Below are 17,793 nucleotides of genomic sequence, written 5' to 3' on the forward strand. Positions count from 1 at the left end.
GATATGCGATTTCTAGCTTACAGGGAGAAATATGATGATAAGTTAGTCCACGAAGTTGAAAGGATTTATTACAATTAAGTTTTATACATAAAAAGTGCATACTGTCCCAGTCACTGGTCATTCCATTTTTCAAGTAGTAAAAACGGTAATTGGTGTGTAGAATGTTGAAAACCTCAATATCACTGATGCCCGGTTGTGCAACGGTTAGCTTATCGTACGAGCCGAGTCCATCTGGTAGCGGTATTTCGGTTTGTTCGCAGCATTCGGCTGGCAAAGATTGCGCGAGGTTCATATTGTTCGTAGCTTGAGGAACACAGATCGCCAAAGTCGGCCGTACTTGTACGAAACAGAGGCGCGTCGCGCGTCGGTTCGGTTTCAGAGTTTATGAATGGCGCGGTTGCGTAGTGGGGCAGTTCGTCGAAGCTTTGGGATTAGTGGATTGAGGGGCACATCACCCCCACCACCGAGGTCCTCCTGCCCTCCGACTCCTCTCTGCTCGGAGGTTCCTTGGCAGCCAGCAGTTGATGTTCGTAAATGGCGGCGATTTGATGTGAGCGTGTAGGTCGGTGGTATCGAGATGACGGCCTGTCACTAAATACCGGAAGGCGATGGGCACTCAAAAACCGGGCGAGTGGGCACATCTGCTGATTGCGCGTTTCGAGGACCAGGTACCAACGATATCCACACAACGTTTCGATACCTTATTCTGATCTTTTTCGCGTGAAACCCCACCCGCATTTACCTCAACCTAAGCCCTACTCCCTCGTTCTTTATCTATCCTTCTGCACTCGCACTACTCGTTCGCTCTCGCCGGATGCGTTACAAGACACCTACGTGCACACATGTGCCCTGCACTCCCACACAACTCACTAAGCATCGTACAGCCCCCCCATTCCTCATCGGATACAAGTACAACGGAACAACGTCAAAGTCTCCGTGTCGTTCAATTGTCAGCAACGACAACGCTTCTTTATATTCCTACCGTTTCTACAGCCGCAATAACACAATTCTTCGTGATAAACAATGTTTTATACAATTCCCCGGTTACAACATCGTATATGCGTATGAAACATTATTCACGGTATGTGTGGCGTGCGGTAAATCTGGCAGTATAATACTCGTTGTCAGATCCGTCTATACCTATATGGGATGATTCTTATTTCGTGCATTGCTCAAAAGCATATCCGTTTATTTTTCTTCTTCCTCATTTACACTCAGACAGCTCAAACCCCTTCCTTCTCTGTGGGTCCGTTTCCCCGCCGACGCCTTTGCCGGCGATGTGCGCGAGGCCATCTTGAATCGATATGCACACGGTCACAGGTTTTTCGATTCATTTTCAGCCTCGAACGAAAGCTAACGATGAATTATTTCACGATCCCGCGACCGTGCCTCCCGACCCATTTAGCAGAGGATCGCTTTGAACCGGTGGTCCGTGAACGTTGGTGAACGTTCTGCGGTTCCTTTTTTTTCAAATGATTCGCGTCAACCGATATACCCCCCCCCCCCCCCCCGCCGGCGCCGTTACTGCACGAATAACCAATCAGCTTTGACGGATTTCCCCTCCCTGCATCATCCCTCTTTGCAACACCGTCTTCTCTCCGCCCTCCCCTCCGTCCCCCTACTCCTCACCTGAGCGCGCGCATCTTGTCGCTAACAATGAATTACTGTCCCCCGATGCATGAATGGAACGTCAAAGTTACATTCACTAATGCGATACGAATGGGTGAGGAGAAGTTGCTACGCGCGTAAATGTTATGTAATACTTATTTACAATTACGGAAACACCTGAATCGGATATAATCTCCTTTATAAAGTATAAGAAATTCGACGACGCTACTTTGAACGTATTAACTAAACGAGTCATTTTTTTAGTCATATATATTTTTTTTTACATCTCATTACACCCTACGCATCGTTAGCGATTAAACTAGACTTGAATCGGCGAAGACTGATGATAATTAAATTTACTATCTCCTCTTCAAAAACATTTGCAACTAAATAATCCAGATCCGAACAAGATTGCATTTATCTGGAAACCGGATGTGGTTTTAGAGAGATATAAATCTTATCTAACAATGAGTAAATTTTTCGTTTGTCCGCAATGTCCTTTATTTCACCCATTATGAATTACTTTTTTTTTTTTTACTAGTCCTTCGAAAATCACACAGTTTCAAAATGCTGTTTGCATTTTACAGCTCCCATGCCGTGCTGGTCCTCAAACAACACACTCTCGCATCAACGAAGAAAAGAATAAAAAATGTCTGATCCAAATATCCCGTTACCGATTCTCGCTGGTTATTTCTGGCCTTACAAAAATGCTGCAACGTGTCAACGAGTTGGCACCTTGCGGTGTTGGTCAACGTTCATTCCATTTTTCCGATCAAGATCGTCACTGCTACGAATCGATTATCATAGTCTTGGATACGCTAGAACGCTGCCTCAGTAATCAACCCAAAGACACAACAAAGTTTGACGAAACGATGAATGTAAAACTATTGTTGAGAGAGATTTGCCAATTCATCGGTAAGGTACTTGCAGAATCTTTAAAAACGAGAAAGAGAAGTTAAATGTCGTAAGATTTAAATATTTACATTGCAGATGTGCCCAATGACAGTCCGCAGCACGCGCATCTCAAGAATCTTGCCAGCAAGGTCCTCTTTGCCCTTAGTTTAAATTTCTTCAATGCAGTCTTTAATAGAATTTCAGCCAGACTTCAAGAGCTGTCAGTATCGAACGAAGAAAATCCAGATTACAGCGACATAGAACTTATACAGCATATCAACGTTGATGTTCATAGATTGACGAGGCTTTTAAATGGTACGGTGTGAATAATAGTAAAATTGTTCCTTGTTTTAAGTTTGTTAATTCAATTGCTGATTAACTTCAATGAATAATAAAGATTACAACTTAACTTCATTGCCTCTCTTAGTATATCTCGTCTCTAGATATTTTGAAATGTTGTTGCATGATCGGGATTCTGTATTTGTTATGTTCAGTTGCTTGTGTATTCGATGTGTCTTCTTTCTGGCGTATTAACACGTATCAATTGCAATAGAAACGATTCAGAAGTTCAAGCAGCTGAAAAAGTCGGCGCATCTTGTGCTGATAAATTCGCTAGAGAAGGCAATATGGAATTGGATGGATACTTACCCACACGAGTTCGCCAATCTTCAGAAAAAGCCAAACGACGATTTGTCCAAAGTGTGTGGAGAGCTATTCGACATTCTAGACACATTTGCCGACAACAAAAAGGGCAGAGCAGCTGCCGTTTGGCCTCTACAGATAATGCTGCTGATTCTCTCTCCGAAAGTACTTGAAGAAATTGTAAACGCAGATTCGGGTGCGCCTTGTTCTCCTAGGCATTCGAAGAAAAAACAGTTCATCGATAGCGTCAAGAGAGGGTTGGGCATGCACGGAGGTTCCAGCAGACAGCTAGTCGAAGCTGCCGCAGTAACATGTGTTAAACTTTGCAAGGCCTCTACTTACATAAACATATTAGATTCGAACAATGTTGCCTTTACCTTGGTACAAAATGTGATAAACGACTTGAAGGCCCTCCTCTTCAATCCGTGCAAACCCTTCTCGCGTGGGCAGAATTACATTGCGCAAGACATTGATCTCATGATCGATTGCTTCATAAGTTGCTTTCGCATCAAACCCCACAACAACGAAGCGCTGAAAGTCTGTTTGAACTTAAACTTTCCTTCGACTTATCAGTTCGTCCTGGTCAGTTCGTTGTACAAGTAAGCATGATCCGAAGAATGTAATGTTACATCTTCATATCACCGTGGTTCGTTTCCTCAATTATGGGTCCACTGATTATTGCTAATTTCAGGATAATCACACAGCCAAGATTACTTTGGTGGCCCCAGATAGATCTTGTCTATTCACGCAGCGCAGAACTGAGAGCCATGTTCACCGATGCTCTGAACAAGGTTGCTCAGGGTTACATATCGCACGCTCCGTTACGCATGATCCAGAGCTTGACACTCAAAGGCAAAGAACAAAGCAAGTACAAGGATCGGGGAGAAGACATATCCGGATACAGGAATCTCCTTCTTTGGATGGTGCGACTGATTCACGCCGATCCCATGTTGATGTTGAATGTAAGCGCCGGTCATTTTATCACCCTTTGACAAATCTAGTTACAAAGTCCTGTTGCAATAATCTATTTATTCGTGTGTAAGAATCAAGGGAAAGCGGGCCATGAAATACAAAGCTCGACTCTCGAGCTGATCAACGGACTAGTTTCTCTGGTTCATCAGCCAACGATGCCAGATGTTGCGCACGAGGCGATGGAAGCTCTGCTGGTTCTGCACCACCCTGACAAAATTAAGGCGTGGAATCCCGAAGCTCCAATAAACACATTCTGGGATGTCAGTTCTCAAGTCCTTTTCTCCATATCACAAAAACTGATCCAACACCAAATAGTAAATTACACAGACATACTGAAGTGGCTTAGAGAAATACTCATCTGCAGAAACGCTTTCCTTTCCCAAAACAAAGACTATGCCAACGTTGGCAGTCAAATCGCCATCTGTAAACAAGCTCACATTAAGTTGGAGGTGAGTGTATCTGATAATTTTCGTAAAAATATTGAAGAAAATAGAAAATTAACGGTATTATTTCGCCACTGGATCCTAATTTTTGATGCGTAAGGCAGAACTCGCTACATCATTAATTCTTGAACAGGTGGTTTTCTTCATGTATTTATGGAGCATTGACATGGAAGCAGTTTTAGTCGCAATGTCATGCTTTGCACTCCTCTGTGAAGAAGCCGACATCCGTTGTGGCAGTGACGAGGTAGCAGTAACGTGCCTTTTACCAAACTACCACTTGTACATTGAACTTGCTCAGGCGTCGACAATCCTGACAACTGGTGAGCACTCGTTAAGAAATGGATATAAAACCTCCTTTACTAACTCTTAAGATGTAACTAGACAAAGCAGATCATATTTCATCAGCAGTGCCTCGCTACGAGGAATAACTTATTTCTTTATTTTGTGGAGTAAATACAAAAATTAAGAAAGCTTGAGATAATTAGATATTCGATTTTTACAACAGCCAGCGGAGAGAGTAGGATTTATTATCATGAACACAATCACGGTAAGTTCTTGAGTATGTCAAATGAAATGGGAATTTTTACACGTTTTGTCATCCCCCTTGATAGGTCGTGCTGCTCTGCAAAAAAGGATTATGACACTACTTAGAAAAATAGAACACTGCGTCAATGGTGTGCAACCTGTGAGTATATTTCTCTTCCAAGTTATAGCCCTACCAGGTTGAACGACCATCTACTAAATCAATTAAATTATACTAAGGCTTGGGAAGAGACATTCAGAAACTGGGAATTGGCTTGTCGGCAATTGTCAAATTACCGTAAAACAAAATCCGAGGATCCACAGACTGAACCATCGCACCGTAGCACTGGAAAACGGAGAGCTTCCCACCAAAATTCGGAGCACGAGTTAGAGGAACAGATAAACGAATGGGCAAACATGACTGGATTTTTATGTGCGATGGGCGGTGTGTGTCTCCAGAGGAGATCGCCCAGCAGGCCGGTGTCCGGTCTAGTTTCAAACTCTGAGACAAAGAGAAGCAATACCTTAGCAAATCCAAACCAGGAAGTGCAGTACTGCCCGGTAACACAGTTTGTATTCAATCTCCTGAGGCTGTTGATATGCAACAACGAAAAGTTTGGCGCACAGATACAAAAGCACGTCAAGGAGTTGGTGGGACACGAAATGAGCCCAGCCTTGTACCCGATATTGTTTGACCAAATAAAGAGCATTGTAGAAAAGTTCTTTGACCAGCAAGGGCAGGTTGTTGTTTCGGATCTGAACACGCAGTTTATCGAGCACACAATATTTATTATGAAAAACGTTTTGGACTCGAAAACTGATCAGCCATCTGAACATCTCGGGGTAACCAGCATTGAAGGGATGATGCTTGCGATTGTCAGATATGTCAGGCATTTGGACATGACCGTTCACGCAATACATATTAAAACCAAATTATGTCAGTTGGTGGAGGTCATGATGAAGCGGCGCGACGATTTGGCCTTCAGACAGGAAATGAAGTTCAGGAATAAGTTGGTAGAGTATCTCACAGATTGGGTAATGGGCACCAGTCATCAAATTGCACCTCCCAGTGGCGGCGATGTGACTGTTATCACTAGGTGAGTATTACGTATTATTTCGCATTATAGAGGGAACTTGGTCCAGATTATATTACGACAAAATTCCGAATTATGAAAATAAAGTTCAATAAGAACTCGAATCTTTAAGCAAATAATGACCCTTGGTAATGTTACAAAATATCTACTCAAAACTGATTGTGTAAAGATTGTATGTTGTAACGTCACTGGGGTAGTATTTACTCTAGGGATTTGGACCAGGCATGTATGGAGGCTGTTGGAGCGCTGTTACGTGGATTACCCCTTCAACCCGAGGAGTCAGATAGAGGTGACCTAATGGAGGCAAAGTCACAACTCTTCCTGAAGTACTTTACCCTATTCATGAATTTGCTGAATGACTGCAGTGAATCGACTGAAGAAAAAGAGGTTGTAACGAGGCAAAGAGTGACCGCCGGGAAACTATCCACTCTTCGGAATGCTACAATTCAAGCAATGAGCAATCTCCTCAGTGCTAACATTGATAGCGGCCTTATGCATTCGATTGGTGAGAACGATTCAAGATCGCGTAAAATTCGGCAAATTAGCTTCAGCCACTAAATTGAAGAAACAGTTGATTATATTCATCCGATATTTCCTATTTCAGACCTCGGCTACAACAGAGACCTTCAAACACGCGCCGCGTTCATGGAAGTACTTACGAAAATCCTTCAGCAAGGTACAGAGTTTGATACTCTAGCCGAAAATGTGCTGGCCGATAGATTGGAACAGCTTGTCCAGCTCGTTACCATGATCAGTGACAAGGGAGAGTTGCCAATCGCTATGGCCCTTGCCAACGTGGTCACTACCAACCAGATGGACGAATTGGCGAGAGTGTTCGTCACCTTGTTTGACGCAAAGCATTTGCTGTCACCTCTCCTTTGGAATATGTTTTACCGCGAGGTTGAAGTCTCTGACTGCATGCAAACCCTCTTCAGAGGGAATAGTCTGGGAAGCAAAATCATGGCATTCTGTTTCAAAATATATGGTGCTAGCTACTTGCAGAGCTTGTTGGAACCTTTAATAAAACCATTGCTAGAGGATCCGGTGACCCACTTTGAAGTTGACAGTGCGCGGATCGACATTAACGAAGACATTGAAAAAAACGGCCGAAATTTAATAGCTCTTACTCAAAGAGTATTTGACGCCATTGTGTCGTCAGCAGACAAGTGAGTCCTCTTTAATGGTAGAAGATATGGATGGAAAGCTGGGTGTTATTTCCCCTATATGCTGATTTTGCTTGGTATTTTCCCCTTCCCGTAGATTCCCTCCACAGTTACGATCGATGTGTCACTGTTTGTACCAAGTGCTGAGCAAGAGATTCCCACAGTGCCCACAAAATAATATCGGAGCTGTGGGTACGGTAATATTTTTGCGATTCATCAATCCAGCGATTGTTTCGCCGCAAGAAATGGGGATAGTCAGTAAGCAAGTTCCTACACCGGTCAAGAGAGGCCTGATGCTAATGTCCAAAATTCTGCAGAACATCGCGAATCATGTGGAATTTAGTAAAGAGCAGCACATGCTCCCGTTCAATGACTTCCTTAGAGCACACTTTGAAATTGGCAGGAGATTCTTCATACAAATTGCTTCTGACTGCGAAACAGTGGATCAGGCGAATCATCCTATGTCTTTCATATCAGATACCAATGTTTTGGCTTTGCACAGACTTCTGTGGAATCACCAGGAGAGGATTGGAGATTATTTGAGCAGCAGCCGAGACCATAAAGCCGTTGGCAGGAGGCCGTTTGACAAGATGGCTACATTACTGGCTTATTTAGGACCTCCAGAGCACAAGCCGGTAGATTCAAAGTAAGTGTGACATGTGGTGTACAGCAATATTTGACATATTCCAGCATTTGGTGTTGAATCATAACACTCTCGTTGACTTTTCCAGTTTGCTATTTTCATCCTTCGATCGATGGTCAAGTATCGACATGTCATCAACAAACTTTGAGGAAATCATGGTAAAGCATAACATGCATGAAAAGGAAGAGTTCAAAAGTATCAAAAGTTTGAATATTTTCTATCAAGCTGGAACAAGCAAGCAAGGCTATCCTGTGTTCTACTATATTGCTCGGAGATACAAGTAGGATTTCATTTGAGCAAATTTTTTGAAGTTATTGTCCCTGATTTAATGATGTGTATTCTTTCAGAATTGGTGAAACAAACGGCGACCTGTTGATCTATCACGTGATACTTACTCTGAAGCCATTTTGTCACTCACCATTTGAGCTTGTAGTAGATTTTACTCATACTTGTTCGGACAATCGTTTCAGGACGGAATTTTTGCAGAAATGGTTTTACGTTCTTCCCGAAGTGGCGTATGAGAACATTCACGCGGCTTATATATATAATTGCAATAGCTGGGTCCGCGAGTACACAAAGTTTCACGATAGAATTCTAGCCCCTTTGAAGGGGAATCGAAAGGTGGTATTCATAGAAGCTCCCGGGAGGCTGAACGATCTGATCGATCTTGAACAGCAAAAATTACCTGGTGCGACACTGTCCCTAGACGAAGATCTCAAGGTGTTCAACAATGCGCTCAAACTCTCGCACAAGGACACCAAAGTTGCCATTAAAGTTGGCCCTACCGCAATTCAAATAACTTCTGCTGAAAAATGCAAAGTTCTGTCTCACGCGGTGTTGTTGAACGACGTTTATTACGCTTCTGAAATAGAGGAGGTCTGCTTGGTCGATGATAACCAGTTCACGCTCACAATAGCCAATGAATCTGGACCTCTTTCTTTCATACACAACGACTGTGATAGCATAGTGCAAGCTATTATTCATATAAGGAATCGGTGGGAGCTTTCCCAGCCAGATTCCGTAACTGTACACCAAAAAATACGCCCTAAAGACGTGCCTGGTACTCTGCTGAACATGGCTCTTCTGAATCTCGGTAGTTCAGATCCGAACCTGAGAACAGCGGCGTACAATCAGCTTTGCGCACTGACGGCGACGTTTGATCTCAAGATAGAAGGACAGCTATTAGAGACTTCAGGTCTGTGTATTCCCTCCAATAACACAATTTTTATTAAATCAGTTAGTGAAAAACTAGCGACAAACGAACCACATTTGACACTGGAGTTCCTCGAGGAGTGTATTCAAGGCTTCAGGGTATCAAATATAGAGTTGAAGCATTTGTGCCTAGAGTATATGACCCCGTGGCTGGTGAATCTCGTGAGGTTTTGCAAACCCTCTGACGAGAGCAAGCGTCAGAAACAGGTAACTCAGATATTGGAGAAGCTGATAACTCTGACTATTGAAGAGGTCCAAATGTATCCTAGTATACAAGCAAAGATTTGGGGAAGTATAGGTCAGGTACCAGAGCTGATCGATATGGTCCTAGACAACTTCATACAACGAAGTGTTAGATATGGGCTTGGAACACCCATGGTCGAAATTATGGCTGACACGGCCGTCGCTCTGGCTTCGGCGAATGTTCAGTTAGTGGCGAAAAAGGTCATTGGACGACTTTGCAGGGTCGTTGACAAGACGTGCACCTCTCCAACTGCTTTGCTGGAGCAGCACGCAATGTGGCATGACATTGCCATTCTGGCCCGATACTTGCTCATGCTATCCTTCAACAATTGCTTGGACGTGGGGCGGCATCTTCCGTACCTGTTTCACACTGTAACCTTCTTAGTTTGCTCTGGGAGTTTGAGCATGAGGGCATCGACTCATGGATTAGTGATTAACATTATTCATTCCTTGTGTACCTGTACCAAACCCTCCTTTTCAGAGGATACTCAAAGAGTGCTAAGACTTAGTTTGGACGAGTTTTCCCTCCCAAAGTTCTACCTGCTATTTGGTATAAGCAAAGTTAAGTCAGCTGCCGTTACTGCCTTTAGGTCAAGCTACAGGCATTCCAATGAAAAGTGGTTTGGAAATGAACGCAGCTTGTCCGGTGGACAGGACAGAGAAAGGTTGGCTCTCACTAGTTTAGAGGTGATCACCGATGCACTTCTTGAAATAATGGAGGCCTGTATGAGGGACATTCCTGACTGTGATTGGCTCCAGACTTGGACAACCTTAGCAAAGAGTTTCGCCTTTTGCTTCAATCCAGCTCTACAGCCCAGAGCTCTCATCGTCTTTGGCTGTATAAGTAAGAGCATTACAGATCAAGATATAAAACAATTGTTAAGGATACTTGTCAAGGCCCTCGAAAGTTTTGACGACATTATTCTTCTCGAGGCTATAGTTATGTGTTTGACTCGACTTCAACCCCTTCTTAGGCCCGTGAGTATTCAATTACGTTATTTCCAGACTCCGATCCTTTGGCAGCCTGTTTATATATTTTTAAATTCTCTTATGAATTGTTTTTTCTCTTAATCCTCTGTCTATGTTTCTTTCAGGAATCTCCGATACATCGTTCCCTCTTCTGGGTTGCAACCTCGGTGTTACAACTCGATGAGGCTTCTCTTTATGCATCTGGGCTGGCATTACTTGAACAGAACTTGCATACACTTGATTCTCAAGGGATATTCGATGATAAGGTAAAATTTGAAGGCCAGAATGATTCTAATCCCTACAAGTTTGAATACTTTGACGTCTTTTGACTTGTCTGCCCAAACTATGAAAAATATTTGTTCAAGACTTTGGAACAAGTTATGATGTCTACTCGGGAGCCTTTAGAATGGCATTTTAAGCAACTGGACCACGCAGTTGGTCTGTCCTTCAAAACAAACTTCCACTTTGCTCTGGTAGGGCATTTATTGAAGGGCTATCGACATCCGACTCCTACAACTGTTTCCAGAACAGCGAGAGTGCTGACTATGCTATTGGCCATTGTTGCTAAACCCCTTAGGCGAGACAAGTTTGAAGTGACACTGGACAGTGTGGCTTATCTAGCTGGTACATGTTGCTTCTTGTTTATACATCGAATGACATTTACCTTCGCAAAGTGAATATCTCGATTTTGCCTATCCTAGCCTTGGTGTCAGTCTCTGAAGAAGTACGCAGTAGGTGTCATATTCGCCATTCGTTGGGTCGCGCAGTTGCAGAATCCGGAAGCACTGACTTCCTAGATACTCTAGTGCCGCACAATACCGTGAGTTTCTAATTTTTGAAATGAAAATATAAACGCAAATTTATCTAACACCTGGCTATAACATACCAAGTTTCGAAGTCCCTAGGTATCTATCACCTAGGTATAGCTTTCATTCCGATTTCTCAGGATTCTACTGGCGGCATGACGAATCCCGCGAATCGAAGGCAAAAGTCGTGGGATCTCCTGGATCAATCGGCAATCACACAAGCGAAACAGCAGAAGCAGCACACGCCGCATCAGGTGGGTTTTATAAACTGCCAGTATTCGCTTGGAATCTTTTACAAACGATCAATCTATTAACTTAGATCGTATTCTAAGTTACTCCATTTGTGTACATCGTTAAAGCTTATTCTATTTTGTGAGTTGTGACTTTCCCGTATCGCCATTGTTGACAGTTATTTTTGGAAAATCGGATTGTATACTATACATTGAACAGTAATAGTTGTAATAATTGTTGACAAACTGAAAGTTTTTTTTTTTTTTGTATTTGTGTAATTTTTTAATCTGCAGAAGTTGAATTTGCTTGAACAACCAACGTTACTAATCGATGTGCTCCGCTCTTCTATATCAGTGATAAAAAAATTAATATATCCAGTATTCGTGTTATTTGTTACACAAGCTGAAAAATGGGTGTTCTTTCATTGTTTGAAAGGAATTAAGCTTACCTTGATCCATTTAGTAGCTTGTCTAATTGTTTTCCACCATCGGGTCAGCATGGTTTATTAATATAACGGAACCATTCTTATGCTTATATTTGTGAAATGCGCAGATATGATTGTCTGTAGCAACGATCACACAAGATGCTGTGTTCGTGGATTATCATATATGTCATACATACCTTCCTCTACAAGTATTAATAATTATATTTATAACAGCGATTGTAATCAATAGCCGTAGAAAGTAGTTACAAGCTGCTAAAAATGAAATTTACAGTGTAGTAATTATTGTTCGTAATGTAATTTTGATGTTCCTCATTCCATTTATGTGTCATCTTGGTATGCCTGCCTGTGCCTGCATCGGGTCTTACAATTCCGTAATGTGTACTAACATCATACCTACCATCAAATCATGAAACAACATGCCCAACTAACAAGACTGGCCGCATTTTATTTAAAACACAGAGATCGTTCTCCGTGCCGACCACGAAGGAGGCCAAGCCGATCAACGACTCGGAAGCGAAGGTGTGTGTGATGCGGTATACGAGTAAAACGCTGCATAATAATTACGTTCACAATCGTTACGATTTGAGATATGATCGCATATTTACTATGTATTCAACATCTTTGAGATCATTTTGCTCATTATTTTTGGTAATAAATATGGCTATAACCATAATGCTAGATCACCAAATGCTTCAGCATCCCACCTATTTATCTGTTATTTCATGACTCTGTATAGAATCGAAGTGCTAGAGTTAGCGTCAGTAACGAAAATAACGTACTACTGGACCCCGAGGTGCTGACGGATTTCCCCACTCAAACACTGGTACTCACCGTTCTGGCCACGCTGGTCAAGTATTCCACAGATGAAAACGAGACCAGAATTCTTTATCAATACCTTGCAGAAGCCTCAGTCGTATTTCCAAAGGTGTTTCCAGTTATGTGAGTCAAATCCCTAAATTTCGTGGTTTTGTCGTCTTATTTTATCAAGTATGTATGTCGAGCGCAGTTTCCTTGAGGTGAATCGTTAACGATCATACTAAATTTCTTGAAAATTCTCCTTTCAGCCACAATCTACTGGATGCCAAAATCACCAGCGTTTTATCTTCCTGTCACGACCAAGTGATACTGAGTGCAGTCCAGGCTATTATTCAGAATATGATAGCCTGCGAGGATACGAGTCAACAGCAATTGCATTTTTTGCAAAGTTGTGGTTTTGGTGGGTTGTGGAGATTCGCTGGGCCTTACACAAAGGTACGGCTATACATAAATCCTGACTATTAGAAACAAACAATTGATTTCAACTTCACTGGATATATCAAATTTGCAGTGTAACCCGACCGCTGAGAGTGCTGAACTATTCGTCAACTGCTTGGAAGCAATGGTCGAGACTTGTCTGCCGGTTGAAGAAGGTGAAGGTATGTTCAACAGCGAGCAAAGTTCGAGGGATGAGCGGGTTAGCATTGGTGATAGTCAATACTCTAGCACGTTGGGAGTCAATTCTGTATCGACCATGAACGTGGCTGCAACCAGTTCCAGCAGTCTGAACATGGTTAGTCCGATAGAGAAAGAGAGCGATATACTCAGTACAACGTCGCTCGACCGCTACCAGTAAGACATTAATGGTTTATTATTGGCATTTAATGATCATGAATCAAAGGCGAGAGCCCGTGGTCCATATCGACGAAACTACCGGTCTTTCTCTTTGCAGCACACGAGGAAGAAAGGCAAGCTTGACCACAGGTATCTTGATTCCAGCCAGTAGCGGCAATGGGACAGGAGGCATACATCTCGCCTAGCAATTAGCCCAGAACCCTGGCAGCCCGCACGGGGAGCAGAGCTCTGATCAACAAAACAGTCAAAAGTTGCAGCAGCAGATGAGGCATGTGTTTCGTATAAGAAGACTAGAGACCAGGAGATCGTACTCTTATCCAAACCCGTAGTTTGAGTTCGGCCAATACATGGTAGCCACCTGGCGGCGCTGCTAAGTGTAGAATACTTGCGCACTCCGATCCTGCGCTCCTCCCACATTCATCAATTTCAAGATAGCGGGAAAAAATCGAATTATTTCAAATTACTTGATTGCGCAGTACCGCGTTGCGCAAGTTTCTACGCTTAACAGCGCTTCCAAGCGGCTACCACATACAGACCTACCTGACCACCCGAGTTCGGTCTTCTGGTCTCTAACACCCGTATTCATAGTCCTTCCTTGAGGAACAAGGATTCCTTGTTCTCATTTCACGTTTCATGAACACGGAATCCTTGTTCCTCAAGAAAGGACTATGAATACGGGTGTAAGTCTTCTTAGTTCTTGGCATGGAGCCTAGATATAAGGGGAATGATCTTATTGTATAAGAAACGACCGAAAATTTGCAGAAAAAACTTTCTATACTAGGGGCGTTGGTGTTGCTACTGTCAGGTTTAGAAGGGGAATGCTGTGATCACGTGATACAAACAATAACAAACTGATGCCACGAACTTGACATTAACGTCACCACCGCTCTACGCTACCCTGGTGGACATTGTGAAAAAGTGATCTTTTTATTCTTCTTTCTGACCGCAAATAAAAACAAAACGCCTGTGTCGATCGATCTCCTTATATCTAGGCTCCATGGATCTTGGTTTTGTATGTTCTAATGTGCGTGTTGTCGGCCGTGTCAACAATGCGTCTATGTGTTTATGTCAAAGGAACCCAAACATTCTGGCTCCATGTTACTGCTGCTACATGTCCAGCCAGATGAACCCAGTGCCGTCCGCCTCACACTGATGAGCCTACTACCTGAAAACTTTAGCTACTACTGTAGTTCCATATTTTTTTATGCTACAGCGGTGAGTAACTTTGCATCTCATCTTCCTCCAACCTGCAAGCGTTTATACATGATACATATACATACATACATATATATGTGTGTGTGTGTATATACATCATTATGCCGGTAAACAATCATCGAGTCGTGGATCCGGGACGATCCCTCGATTATGCGCTATGAAGAGGTATTTCAGTTATTTCAGCTTGTGAAATGCTTAGAAATTGGAATGATCAGCTTCGCGGGCTATTTATCGTTGTTCACAATATAGTTCGTATGTTATCGATTGGGTTAGAAATATTTTGCTAATGAAGTCAAGCATGACTGTTTTGTGTTTGGTTTTTATTTTTAAAGCTCAAATTGAGCTTCACAATTTGGTTAATTGACAGAAAGAAGTTAAGTTTTTCAATGGTCACCTACAAGTTGTTAAGTAGAAATTCAAAAATGCTGCAGATACCACACGATGTGCATGCCTGCTCTGGCTTACAGAATATAGAAATATTTTGGTAATAAAAATGAGGAGAAATAATAGCAGTGCTCACGGCGAGGCTCAACTTGCATAGAAATCAAGTGACCCGTGACCGCTTCATCTATAATAAAAAAAAAGAAGTTAAATAATAAAACTAGAAAAAATAAATAAAAACATTTCAATTGGCACTGGTACCATCATATGAATATTACACTAATTGTTGTCTTCAATGTTGAATATGTGTATACATGTTATAGTATGCCATTCACGGACAGATTTGAAGGCAAGAAGTCATGTGATGTTAAAATATCGAGCATGGCTTTTAAACAGACATGATATTGGATGAAAACAAAATATATACATAGTAAACGTTACATTTCACGAGTATTTTTAATAACTCAAACTTTAGAAAACTTTCTCACGCAGTATTAGTCGCAATATGAAAAGTAGTGAAAATTATTGTTACACAAGCGGTGCTGCGTGTCCAATTTTGTGGCCTAAGTGTGGTGAAGTTTGAGTGTTACAAATGGTGGCTGATTGTGAGACAGATGTTTTAAATCAACATTTCGTAGATAATTCATTAGTTCTTATCTTCTTTTTTACAATTGAAAATAAAGACATGTAAATATCTGTTTCATTAGTAGTGTGAGGCAGTGTGAAGATGCGAATAGCAAAAAAGATTATCAATTAGTGAGTTAAAGCTGGTTGAAATTATCGGGTGCAGATAAATGATTATTTTCTGAAATTCTGCCAGTTACGTTCATGCGGCAGGCTATTCCAACTGCGTTCTACCAAAGCGATAGTGTAAACAATCAAAGATAAATTAGATAGAATATGTATAGTATATGTAAACAAAACGTAATGTTTGTTTTACATATCACTCGCGAATTCGAGCGAGCTAAAAACGTGTAAAACAATCCATACGATTGTCAACGAATATAATGCATACGAGAATTTCGAGGGGTGACATTAATGAATTTCAAAGCATGTCAGTTTGATCACAAACAGTAGAATAATAATTAGGTTAAATCCAAGTCACCTTTGCCTTCATTTTTGACTAGATATATTATTTTTTATGAAGCAATATGTACTGTCACAGACACGCACGCACATACACCGAAATACACACACATTCGCCAAGGCAATATTTTTTCTGAGGAAGCTAATTAGTTATGCCTTTACAACTATATATACGTGTATATTAAATCCACATTCCTTCGAACCCGCAAATTAGACTCTGTACAAAACTTAGAGTTTTGTGGAATATAATATCGGCATTGTCTTTATGGTGCTTGAAATGGGTTTTAATATTTCAGAACGAACAGCAAGCACTCCTACTGATATGAATCGTTAATAGATGATGTGTGGGAAAGTATTGGGATGACAGTTTATTAACGATCAATGAAATAGTTCCAAACGCTGTACGTACATTGATGTAAAAGTATATATTAGATATTATTATATATGTACGAAATATAACAAAATTATATGATTGCTGAATATTTTTTATGATAAAAGAAGAAAATAAAATGAAAATGAATTTATTGATTAACAAATCAATAGAAAATTTTTTAAAATAGACGTTATAATAAGAGCACAGATTCACGATTAGAGTTACAAAAATGTATGACAGTGTTTAGTATGGATGGGTGTTCCTGATCCTTTTATTTGTGAGATACATAATAATTTGAATATATATTTTCAACAAATGCAACAAGTTAGGCCTATGAGTTAAAGCATTGACTAAAGTTATGCAGAGTCCTACTGTCTTATATTGAGTGGCTCTAGAGATAATTTTAGTTTCTTGCTTTTGTGGACTCGATTATTGACGTAAATTAAGTACGCAACTGCAAAATAATGCAATCTTATTTTTGCTAGTACACTAAAATCTCTGAACACTGATCCAATAAAGATTGGCCGTTTCACGTATTTTCAGCCAATAAATAAAGTTTTTTTGCAGCTGCGTACTTGATTCACGTCTAATTCTCTCGAAATGTAATGTATTTACTATTTATTATATTTAAGATTCTTATTATTATTATTAATATTACCAATTATAATGGTATCATTAATATCTTGATTTATATTATTATTGTAAAATAGAGGTTTATTATACTTACATATAAACATGGTACAATTATTATTATGATTATTATTATTATTATTATTATTACAATGTTAATGCTTAACATTTTTAGGGAATTACTTCACTACTGGTATTTTTACGTGTAAGTACCAAATGCAGGTATCACGTACTGTACATACATTACTTTAATAAAAAAAGTGAGGATGAAAATATGATTGAGATGGCATCATAGACAACAACCTGGATATCTCGGGGTCACACACATTTGACATTTTCACTAATACAGTTTTTCTCCTTTCTACTTTCACGTTTGGCTATATCCCATCAGGATAAGTTCTCGAGTTATAATTATCGACATGTTCAACTTACCGTCTTCTTCTTCGTCTTTTCCTTATAGTTATATCCCTGTCGGATAAGTACCAACAAATTATCATCGATCCTCAGGTTTATAATGTTCATTAATGGGTTCCCAGTAGCTTACTATCTTTTCGAATCAAAACTGAAACAAGCTTTCCATCTATGAAAATTTTACGTGTATATGATCAAC

At 40.9% G+C, this 17,793-nt stretch overlaps 1 protein-coding gene across 8 annotated transcripts; it reads left to right on the forward strand.

Moving 5' to 3' along the window:
- Positions 1 to 482: 482 nt before the first annotated feature.
- LOC124182644 (neurofibromin) lies at positions 483 to 17,456 on the forward strand. Of its 8 annotated transcripts, XM_046570164.1 has the most exons (26): positions 484 to 668; positions 2,196 to 2,523; positions 2,599 to 2,817; positions 3,056 to 3,743; positions 3,836 to 4,106; positions 4,188 to 4,565; positions 4,693 to 4,879; positions 5,065 to 5,106; positions 5,171 to 5,244; positions 5,322 to 6,178; positions 6,373 to 6,680; positions 6,780 to 7,341; positions 7,436 to 7,984; positions 8,070 to 8,261; positions 8,329 to 10,414; positions 10,531 to 10,671; positions 10,771 to 11,029; positions 11,107 to 11,225; positions 11,352 to 11,465; positions 12,320 to 12,406; positions 12,624 to 12,826; positions 12,952 to 13,138; positions 13,215 to 13,495; positions 13,596 to 13,766; positions 14,573 to 14,713; positions 16,477 to 17,456. In XM_046570164.1, the coding sequence occupies exons 1-24, from the start codon at positions 609 to 611 to the stop codon at positions 13,681 to 13,683; spliced, it is 8,280 nt and encodes a 2,759-aa protein (XP_046426120.1). In that variant the 5' UTR covers positions 484 to 608; the 3' UTR covers positions 13,684 to 13,766; positions 14,573 to 14,713; positions 16,477 to 17,456. The 8 variants fall into 8 exon arrangements, with proteins under 8 accessions (XP_046426126.1, XP_046426120.1, XP_046426119.1 ...); XM_046570170.1 differs by having other exon boundaries at positions 483 to 668; positions 13,215 to 13,436; positions 14,573 to 17,456; XM_046570163.1 differs by having other exon boundaries at positions 14,573 to 17,456.
- Positions 17,457 to 17,793: the final 337 nt, after the last annotated feature.

The sequence above is a fragment of the Neodiprion fabricii genome, chromosome 5 (genome assembly GCF_021155785.1).
Source record: "Neodiprion fabricii isolate iyNeoFabr1 chromosome 5, iyNeoFabr1.1, whole genome shotgun sequence".
NCBI lineage: Eukaryota > Metazoa > Arthropoda > Insecta > Hymenoptera > Diprionidae > Neodiprion > Neodiprion fabricii.